The 11308-nt window shown below is 36.4% G+C and overlaps 1 protein-coding gene across 1 annotated transcript; it reads right to left on the bottom strand.

Moving 5' to 3' along the window:
* Nucleotides 1-5576: 5576 nt before the first annotated feature.
* LOC107028143 (la-related protein 6B) lies at nucleotides 5577-10327 on the bottom strand. Its single transcript, XM_015229192.1, has 10 exons — nucleotides 9850-10327; nucleotides 9056-9137; nucleotides 8236-8330; nucleotides 7971-8042; nucleotides 7759-7838; nucleotides 7569-7668; nucleotides 7197-7244; nucleotides 7044-7109; nucleotides 6286-6429; nucleotides 5577-6142 (listed from the first exon to the last, which is right to left on the bottom strand). The coding sequence occupies exons 1-10, from the start codon at nucleotides 10213-10215 to the stop codon at nucleotides 5828-5830; spliced, it is 1368 nt and encodes a 455-aa protein (XP_015084678.1). The 5' UTR covers nucleotides 10216-10327; the 3' UTR covers nucleotides 5577-5827.
* Between the last annotated feature and the right edge of the window lie 981 nt (nucleotides 10328-11308).

Below are 11308 nucleotides of genomic sequence, written 5' to 3'. Positions count from 1 at the left end.
TATATATATAATGAATGTATTAGTGCATTTTTTTTATACTAGACTAGATATATGTATCATTGACAACAATACATAGGAAGAGAGGCAAGCGAGAGAATCTGGATATTCCGTATACATGCGAATCATACTTGAATACAATGTATCTAAAACAAAATGACACCTAATATGATACTTATGCATCCTAGATGCACGTATCTGAATGTACTAGATACATGCAACTAGCAAAGAAAAAATGATATGAAAGCGAATTTCCAATGATCATGGTGTAGAATTTTCACGTACATGTGAAGAATCAAGGATTGCATTGGTGTTTTAATTATTGGGTTACATCCTCCTTATATAGGAGAATAGTCCTATACTAGCTACACTAGGAATCATTGAAGAGTCCTATACTAGATACACTAGGAATTCTAATACAACACAAATATATTATTTACACCTTATCCTAGTCAACTACATCAGCTTTAGTCATACAAAGTATAGACTTGTATATAAATTAGGATTTAGTAGTCTAGTCCTAGTGTAACTCAAACTCTAACTCGCCAGACGACTTCACTGAACCTGTTCCTTTGACACGTTCCATCAACTTCCTTCAACACTTCCCCTCAAGCTAGTGAGTGGAGGGACTGTAACTCCTAGCTTGCGACAAACTCTGCAAAAACCTATTTGGTTAATGCTTTTGTATGAATATCTGCTAATTGATCCTTAGACCTCACAAACTGAGTAACAAGTTGTCCTCTGGCCACCTTCTCACGAACAAAATGATAGTCTATTTCAACATGTTTAGTTTTAGCATGCATAACTAGATTAACTGTCATGTACAAAGCACTCATGTTATCACAATACAATGTAGGTACAGATCGAAGAAACACCCCAAGGTCATGAAGTAGATACGTGATCTATGTCATCTTTGAGGCAGTGGAGGCAAGTTCTCTATACTCAGCTTCAGCACTTGAGCGAGCAACTATGGACTGTTTCTGGAGGTCCAAGAAATACAGTTTGCACCTAGGTAGATGTTGTAGCCTGTAGTTGATCTCCTAGTTGTGGTACAACCTCCCCAATAAACATCTGAGTATCTATACAACCTATATGGTGATTGTGAAATAAGTATAAGTCCAAAGTGCAAAGTGCCTTTGATATACCTGAGAATCCCTTTTACACCTTGAAGATGCCCATTGTTCGGATTTTGCATAAATTGGTTTGCTAAATTTACAACATGAGTAATATCCGGTCTTGTGATAGTCAAGTACTGAAGGCTCCCTACTATCATTCTATAAAAGGATGTTTCAACCAGGCTTCTTACAGCTTCATGTAGACCATGCTTTGAAGCCAAAGGAGTGGCTAAAACCTTTGCAAAAGTCATTTCTGTCTTGTCTAGCAGCTCAGCAACATACTTACTCTGCCTAAGTGGATAGCCCCATCAGAATACTTAAGCTCAACTCTAAGAAAGAAGTGTAAATGGCCAAGATCATTCATGGAAAAGTCTTTCCCAAGTTGTCGAACAAATTCTGAGACATGTGATGGGTTGCTACCTGTGATAATAATATCATCCACATATAACAAGAGAAATTTGATGCCTCTGTGAGCTTGCAATGTAAATAATGAAGAATCTGCCTTACTACAGATGAAGCCAAGGTGCAGGAGATGCATGTTAAACGTATCAAACCAGGCTCTTGGTGCTTGTTTAAGACCATACAACGCCTTTTTAAGTAGACACACATATTGAGGATTCTTGGGATCAATAAATTCAGGAGGTTGACTCATGTACATCTCCTCTTGTAAGAACCCATGAAGGAAGGCATTTTTGACATCGAGTTGTCTAACTTTCCACCTTGAGCTGATGACAATGGATAGAACTACCCTTATAGTTGTTGCTTTAACCACAGGGCTAAAGGTTTCTTCAAAGTCTATAACTTCAAGTTGAGAGAATCCACTGGCCACAAGTCCGTCCTTGTATTTATCTATTGTTCCATCAGCTTTTAGTTTGGTCTTGAACACCCATTTTGAGCCAACCAAATTTATACCAGGAGATTTGGGAACCAATATCCATGTCTTGTTAGTGTGTAAAACATTGATTTCCTTCTGCATTGCTGCAAGCCACTGAGGTGACTTAAGTGCTTCCTTAATAGTGTTTGGTTCCCTCAGAGTATCTTTGATGCTTTGCGCAACAAGTGATAAGTGATGTTCCTTCGCCTTGCGTCTAGTGATCATATGATGCCCTTGTGGTGCATGAAGTACCTCAACTGGTCATCAACCAAAATAGTTTCAGATTGATGGTCCACAGGTACATGGTCCACAAGTACATCAACTAAAGTGGTTGTTTGATCATGCTCAGTGACTGAACCTGTAAGTGTAACATGTTCCTCAGCGTCACTGGCAGATTCAAAATTTACAACATCACATTCAACCTGTTCTACAACATTTAATCATGCACTTTAGTGGTCAACAAAACTTTCATCATCAACAATTATAGGAGTAGGAGCAACATTATCACTATTAATGTGTGTACTGAAAGCCTGTACTTCCCCTGAATCAGCATCATGTGTCTGTAATTTAGAGAAAGATTCAACAAAAGTAGCAAGGTAAGGTGAGACATCAATGTTAGTTTGAGATTGATTTGGAGACACATAGGGTAATGTGTTTTCATCAAACACAACATGTTTGGATATGTAAACACTCCTTGTAGATGAATGATAGTATCTATATCCTTTGTGTAGGCTGCTATACCCTATGAACATACAAGGGTATGTCTTTGGACTGAACTTGTTACTACCCTTGATATATGGAAAACATCTACACCCAAACACTTTTAGACTATTGTAATCAGGTTGTTCCCCATACAACTTAACAAATGGAGTCACCATCTTTAGGACTGAGAAAGACAGTCTATTTATAAGAAATACTGCACTGAGGAAAGCCTCAATCCATAGACACAAAGGTAGGTTAGCATGAAGAAGTAGAGTTTCCACAATATGTCTATGTTTTCTCTCTGCGACTCCGTTTTGTTCAGGTGTGTTAGGACATGAAATATGCCTCACAATTCCACAATCTTCCAAATGTTTGATGAAGTCTGTTTTTATAAACTCACCACCTCCATCACACTGAAAAATCTTAATTTCTTTAGAGAATTTGTTTTTCACCATTTTCTGAAATTTTACAAAGACCTAAAACAATTCAGATTTCTTTTTTAGTGGATAAATCCATGTATATCTCGCGTGATCATCAACAAAAATGACATAATATTTCATATGTTGTGAAGATTCAATAAGAGCACGTCCCCATAAGTCACAATGGATTTTCAATAAAGGTTCTTTCTCAATTTTATTTCTCAAGCCAAATGAATGTTTACAACTCTTTCCCAACTGACAACTAGAACAAACAGTAGGCATTTTATTCCAACTACTAATGTTAATGCGACTATTACTATTCAAAAACTTTAAAGACTTCAAACTAGGATGTCGTAATCTAGTATGCCACATGTTGTCTGATGTGTTCAAATCATGTGCAGCAGTTAAAGCATAAAGATTGTTATCTTTCAAAGCATAGAGTCCATTCCTTTTAGTTTCCTTGGCCAGCGGTGTCCTTGTCTTCTTGTCCTTTACAACAAAATTAGTTTCATCAAATTCAAGAGTGCAACAAGTATCCTTTGCAAGCTTACTAACTGAGAGTAAATTCTTATTAATCTTAGGGATTACATGAACTTCCTTCAATTTTAGACCTGATCTAGATGTGTTCCCAACATGTATTATGTCTAACTTTGATCCATTCCCAATAATAATTTTATCTGGTCCATTGTAGTGTGTAAGATCAGTTAGGATACCTGAGTTATGTGTCATATGAATACTTGCTCCTGAGTCCACATACAAGGTGTCATCATCGTTTTGAAGATTAGTGGCAGTGGTAGCTCATCTGCGGCTTGGTAAGAGTAATCCCACCTGTTAAAAACACTTAAGAGCAGTATGGTTATTCCTACCAAAAATTTGACACACATCAGAATTTTTCCTCTCATGACTTCCACTTGAAGGATTGTTCTGAGGATCAGGTTCGGTTCTGCTGTTATAGGAACCTGCTCCCTGTTCAGCAGACTTAAATCCTCTTTCTCTGGAATTAAAGTTATTGTTTCCTCTTCTTTGAGAGTAGTTTCCTCTTCCCTGCCTCTTTGGGCAGAGAATGTCATGTTATGATTTTGTTGAGACATTTCTTTTTCATCTCCCCTCATATGAAAATCCCTAAGAGCATTAATAAATTGATTAAGAGTAGGATATGATGCCTTACCTAACATAACGGTCCTCAAAGTCTTGTACTTAAGACCTAGACCTCTAGCAAAGTTAATCCCTTTACTATCCTCATCTACAGGCTTGTGAATGGTTGCAAGACCATCAGATATGCCTTTGAATTCCTTAATGTATTGATCAATTGATTTGGTTCCTAGCTCACACTTTGCAGCTATTGCTTGAGCTGGAACTCCTTATCTTTTGTTGCTTGAAGATATGCTTCTTCCAAGCATTCCCACATCTCCTTGGCAGTTGAGCAGCCTACGATCAGGTACATGCTTTCTTCTGTCAAGGTGCCTTATATCCAACTCCTTAATAACACATCTTTCTCCTCCCAGTCATCAACAATGTTGGTGTCTTCTGCATCCTTCTCGCTTGCTGCAGTTTTCTCAAGAGTCTGTCTAGTAGAACATGTTGTGTTACGTGTTTCTGTGATGAGATAGGTTAATCTCATCACTTGAATTAACTGATTCATTTGCATCCTCCATATAAGATAATTCGTTGACTTAAATTTAATGGAGCAGGACGAAATAAGATGATGAAGTGAAGAGGTTGAAAGAGTATTGGTAGAAGGGGCCATTGCGATTTGATAATTTTTTTTGATCTAATACGTTAAAGAGCGGAAAAAAGCTTTATTGCTCTGATACCATGTAGAATTCTCACGCATATGTGAAGAATCAAGGATTGTATTGATGTTTTAATGATTGAGTTACATCCTCCTTATATAGGAGAAGAGTCCTATACTAGCTACACTAGGAATCATAGAAGAGTCCTATACTAGCTACACTAGGAACCCTAATACAACACAAATATATTATTTGCACCTTATCTTAGTCAACTACATCAACTTTAGTCGTACAAAGTATAGACTTGTACATAAATTAGGATTTAATAGTCTAGTCCTAGTGTAACTCACTCTAACTCGCCAGATAGCTTCACCAAACCTGTTCCCCCGAACCTGTTCCTTTGACGCGTTCCATCAGCTTCTTTCAACACATGGAACATTATCAGGACCTTAACTAGTGAAATTTGTACTTTTAGCTCTAAATTTATACACTTGGGCTCATTTATTGTTGCACATATGCATCATGGTGGGTGGTCTTCAAATTGTTTGGCTTGATTTGGGTGTCAATATGTTCTTTCTATAAGAGCTAGGTTATTAGGCCAGAGATTCTCACTTGGCAAGTAGCACAATTGCTATAGTGCAATATGTCTAATTAAGTTAGTACACAGGCCTAAAGATGTACCAAAAAAGGGACCTAAAGAAGCAATGTATATTGCCTGATTGACTAGAGTTGGAGATGTAGAAAACTAGAGTTGTATAATTCTCAACTTTTTTCTATATAAGCTTTTGTTAATCCTGTACTGTTTGCATTTTTACATCCAAACATCTCTGGTGCTTCTTTCATACAAGGTTCATTTGATTTAGTAAAAAACACAAGATAGATTGAACCTATACGACTCAAACGGCCAAATCAACCATAGCGTATTTCATCATGCGAACAAGATATATCCCCTCTCATTCACACCAATTTCAGTGAAGTAGGAAGTTATCACATAGTTATAATAGGCATCGATTTGCCTCGGCCCATGGAGAATCCCTTAGTACCATCTGGCATACGAGGTACAGAAGATTGCTTGGCTGCTGCTGACTGCTCAAGAACAGGCTTCCCTACACCAACACGGATGATATTTGAGAGGGAATTTTGCACATTACTTCCACGATTCACGTTTGATAAGGGAGCTCCTAAATGACCTCCACGATTGTTTTGATGAGACTGCGGACGTCCACGTCTCTGACCCTGTCCCTTACCCCGACCCCGACCCTGACCACGCCCACGCCTCTGCCCATCACTGCCATGCTCCTCCTGTAGATGTAAAATAAAAATGAAAGCACCGACCACAGAATAGATCTTGTTAAAAACCAGTCCCTGTAGGATTATGTGGTGCAGTTACTAAATACTAACTGGATACGTCCCCTTGTGCTAGGAATAGAAGGAGATTCACTTACTGCAAGCTCATTGGATTTAGCATCAATATGGTGGCGTGACTCTTCATTAAGCTTCTCGTTGATCTCTAATGCAGAACCATCATCCCCCTTGAAGTTTTCACTATCATGACCAGCTTTTTTCCCTTGAGCTTGACCAGATTCTTCCTGTAAGTTCAACCAGAATCCTTACACACATGATAGTAATAAAACATAAAATCAAATACAACCAGATACATTTATTTATGGCAAGAAGGCTTAATTTGAACTTATCTCACAGGTGGAACATTAGTCAAGAAACTTTCTTTTAGTTAAGTGAAAAAATTGGGTAAGATCCACTGGATCTGGTAACAGGTACATCCCAAAAGCTACTCCTACTACTGCCAAGGGAGATACTGGCATCCAACCATAGAAATTCTTCAGCAATAACTGCTTCTGAATGGGAAGGCAAGGAATGGACTAGAAACAATAAATAAAAACATAATAAGATGACTTAAAAATGCAATGTTTCCCTGTCGATCTATTTCTTTTCCTTCCAATGCTTCAGAACAATCAATCCCTTGAAGTTATTTTAGATGTATAATTGACAAATAAATCTCGGTAACTGGATCAGAAGCACTCAGAACAAACTTGGACTACAAATATGTAGTCTTGAGTATCTAAATGATGTCATTAACATCAATCATCAGTTCTGAATGCTCATTCTTCTTTCACTAAATGATAAACAGAATAATATGCTCCTTAATTGATGTAAGAAAAGGGAAAGACTGTTCAAGACTCACTGAGCTTCTAAGAAGTAATCGGACTTCCAGAGCATTTCTCCAGTTATCATCATTTAACTCTACAACCTGTAACATAAGATCACAAAAGAAATATAGGATGCCAGAGACGGAGATATTGAAAATGTTACTAGAAACAACATTATATTAACTTACCGCCCTCTCAGCCAATTCGGCGGTTTCGTATTCCACAAATGCGTGTAACTGCATTCAGATATTCAATTCAGATTCTCGAAAAGGAATACCTTTATACCAAGTACAAATATAGACCCTTTGTTATTTTATATACAAGACTACAGAACTATGTAGCAGTACCAATTTATTCCAGTCATTGTTCTTTGTATACTAGCACTGCTAGTAAAGTCGAGCTTTATTTCCCAAAAACAGAACATAAACAACTCGAACATGACATTAACCATTTCTTAAGTTAATTCTGGCTGTAGTTGGGCGAAGGCATTGAGTTCAAGATTTCCCACGGATGAATGAACTACTATACCACACAATCAGCAAGTAAATCACACCACCTACCTTGTTGCTGTGAAGAGTACTATCTGACTTTGCTGTTCTAGATCCTGAAGATGCCCCACCATTGGAAGACTGAGGTAAGCAGGTGCGTATCATTTTAACGCTGATGCAGTAAGAAAGAATGTTAGAAAGGTTGATGATATTTTATGTTAAGGATATCTTCTAAACATACAGACCATAAAAAGTATTTTACCTTCCAACTGCTGAGAAAATCTTCATGAGATTCTGATGGCAATGATCCTCAGACAAATTTTCAGCAATCACAATTCGAGACTTAAAATGACAAACAGGAACCAGAACAACAAAATACTGATAAATATCTGATATCAACTACTAGGTGGAAATAAATGTTCAATCGAACTTTGTTTGTTGTAAATCAGAACAGTTAGAAACAAAAAGACCTACTTGCAGTTCTTTTAAGTCGGTTTCGGCCAAAGGAATTTTGCGTTTAACCTTCATTCCATCTTCACTAACAACCTAAGAGGACAAAAGGAAAATAAAGAAATACATTAAAATGAGTAAATTAACAAAGAGCTTATGTATTTGAGAGAAATTATCGCTGGAACTTACATGGTGGAAGTGTGTGATTTGCAAAAGAAGAATACTTAACATAGGCAGCGGGACTAATTTTGGGTGGGAAAGGGGTGGAAGGTGAAGAGGAAAAACTCACCAGCTTTGTAGAGCTCCGCAGAACTTGAGCAAGCTGTGCATGATTACGTATAAGAGCTTTAATCTTCTTGAACAACGCAACTACAGATATTGGTACTGTAGCAAAGAAAAGAAGTCCAGGTTGTCTTAAGAAAGATCTCATCAGAAACAAATACTTCAAATATCTATAAAACATAAATTAGCAAGGAGAGACTCGAAGCACAAAGGCTAAGGACCTCACCCCCACCCACCTACCCCACCCTTTATCACACAGAGTCAAGGGTCAAGGCAGTGTTGTGAAAGACGATTGCATTGTCACCAGTGGCGAGAGGCGAGGCAACCCTTCATCGCCTATTAGCTTTGTGGCAAGGCGATAAAGGCAAGAGCCGTGTATTTTCTTAATGAAAAGTCTACAAATTTAGGGTTTTAAAAGTCAAAAGATAATTTTAGGGTTTTCTAGTCGACTCGACTCGACTTCTCCGGCTTCTCCGGCAACAGCCAGACTTCTCCGACGACTCCAAGGTCCAACTAATACATGTTTCTTCTTTTCTCCTTCCTTTGCTTCTTTGTCCTTCTCCTTCTTCAGACTTCATAATTACTTTTACCTCTATTTGTTTTCTCATTGTTTTGACTTTTATTTAGTTTTTCTTATTCAAGATCTAGAAATCTAGTATGTACTATCTATTTTCAATTTTTTAAATTGAAATATTTGCAAATTTGTTATTGCTATTGAGATTTGGATTATTTATATATGCAATTAAATAGTATTATTTTTTTGTATTAATGAAGTGCTGCTCTTGTCTCCTTCCACCGTCCAAAACAATGGCTAAAGGACAACTTACCATAACCTTCCTGATGCTTGAGCATATGCTTTATTAAATGATCAGTTGTTGCCAAATTTAAATCACTGAAATAGAACTCCACCTACAGACAATGGAAACACATCGGAATTAGTATAATACACAAAGAACAACACACAGTGTCTCACTCTTATAAAATTTCATAAACACTTAGAAACTTTTCTAAAATCTAGCATCACTATCTTATAGCTTCAAAAGAATTCGGCAAGTTAAGAATGCACATTGCAGAATCAGTTTGTTAATAACTTACAGCTAGTACTATAAGCTCAACGGAATTATGAAAAAATAAATCAAATAACGCGCACTTCTACTCAATCATACATAAAATCCACACTACATATGCAATTTTAAACACACCCAAATTTCAATTTATCATTTGCATAGAACCCACACTCTAAAGAAACAAACGCAACAATCCCTAAATAATAATACAGAGTACACAAGGGTGTGGCCTGAAGTAGAATAAAAACCATGAGGTCTCAGGTTCAAATTCCAAACGAGACAAAAACACTGTGATTTGTTCACATCTCATCAGTTGATCATGGGCGGGGGCAAGTATCAAGCGGAATTAGACAAGTATGTTGATCACAAATCACGGTTATATAAAAAAATGTATATACATATATAAGCAGTAATACAACAAGAACTACTACTACCACCACCACTCCACTCCATCTAGGCGGCTACATTCCAGTACTCAATAATTAATCTTTTAGAACAAATCCAGTTTTGGATTAAGCATCAAGAGTAATAGATACATAAAAATTTCTACTTACTTGATTAACAATCTTTTGCGCAGCTTCATCAGTTAACCCTCCACGTTTACTAGCACTAGCATGATCTACATCAGCTACACCACCACCACCGCCATAATACGGTGATGGATACTGAACCTGCAACTGAGGAGCATATACATAATGGTTCGGAAGCGGATGAAAATCAGCCTGATTCAAATCGTTCAAAGACGGCGTAGGAGAAATCGACAGCGGAACGAATGCCGGCGCCAAGGCGTTAAGTTTGGTGGCCGTGGGGGAAGGGAGATCAGACGGTGAAGAACAAGAGTCTGTGTGATCAGACGGTAGAGATGTAGCCGATGAATCGGTGAGTAAATCAACGGCAATTGCCGATTCTTCCATAGCCATAACCGATGAAAATCTTGTTAGGGTTTAGAATTTTTTTTTTAGTTCATTCATAGAGAAAACAATGAAAAGGATTTTCCTAGACAAGTACTCAATGCTGTTATTTGGAATTTATGGGACCAAATCATTGACTTCCTTTACTCTTTATTTCTTCTCTTTTCCACCTTTATCATAAATAAATAAATAGCATAATTTATTATTATTATTATTATTTGTATGTAAATTTTATTCACCACAATAGACACTACTCTTATATTATGTATTTATTAATAGTAAGCACTGAAAGTCATAATTTCACTGATTTTAAATTTCCTTTCCAGAACATTACTCCCTCAGTTTAAAAATAAATGATCTAGTTTAACTTAGAGCGAAATTAAAAAAAAAGAAGAAGATTTTTTTGTCTTGTGGTTCTAAACTAAAGTTATATCAAATGTACCAAAATACCCTTTAATCCTGTGGTTTTAAACATATCACGTGGAAAATTAAAGTTAAAGTTTTGGCAAAAAAGGAAAGTGATCATTTTTTTTAAACAAACTAAAATAAAAATATGATCATTAATTTTTAAACAAAGAGAGTAATAAGTTAGTAACAAAGCTCAATTGCGCTATTTTTTTTCCATTAAGGATGATACTGGAGATCAGAAGTTATCTGGAAGGTCTTCAAAATTTTTGTTAAATAGTTCATAGCTAATACAAATAGATCGATATTGAATCTCTTTGTTTTATCCTTCTCCTTGCCTTAAATGGTGTTATATTGTGTTCATTAAATATGAAAAAAATAAGTAATTATTGTATCACACTGCATTATCTATTTGATGACTCTAGTACGCATTTATAGGAAGAAAAGAGGGGAAGCGAGAGGAAAAGAAAAAGAGAATAATTATGAAATATCTTTTGATAAAAAATGTGGAGGTTGGTAATGATAGTTTTAGAAAAGAAATATAACAAATGTTAAAAAATTATAGCTTCAAAAGTAATTTGAATTAAAAAAAAAATGACATCTATTTAAGAAGTTTAAGTTTGGAAAATGGTGGAAGGTGATAGCTTGAGAAACGGAGAAGAACAAAATAAAATAAAATAGAAATGATTAAATATAA

The sequence above is a fragment of the Solanum pennellii genome, chromosome 8 (genome assembly GCF_001406875.1).
Source record: "Solanum pennellii chromosome 8, SPENNV200".
Classification (NCBI taxonomy): Eukaryota; Viridiplantae; Streptophyta; class Magnoliopsida; order Solanales; family Solanaceae; genus Solanum; species Solanum pennellii.
Note: the sequence above shows the minus strand (reverse complement) of the source record. Positions and strands in the feature narration are given on the sequence as shown.

Coding starts and splice junctions, on each gene's coding strand:
- LOC107028143 (XM_015229192.1), bottom strand. CDS start 10,215: ATGGCTATGGAAGAATCGGCAATTGCCGTTGATTTACTCACCGATTCA. Junction 7,110..7,196: donor CCGAATTGGCTGAGAGGGCG/GTAAGTTAATAT, acceptor CTTATGTTACAG/GTTGTAGAGTTAAATGATGA. Junction 6,430..7,043: donor GATTACTTCTTAGAAGCTCA/GTGAGTCTTGAA, acceptor TTGAACTTACAG/GAAGAATCTGGTCAAGCTCA.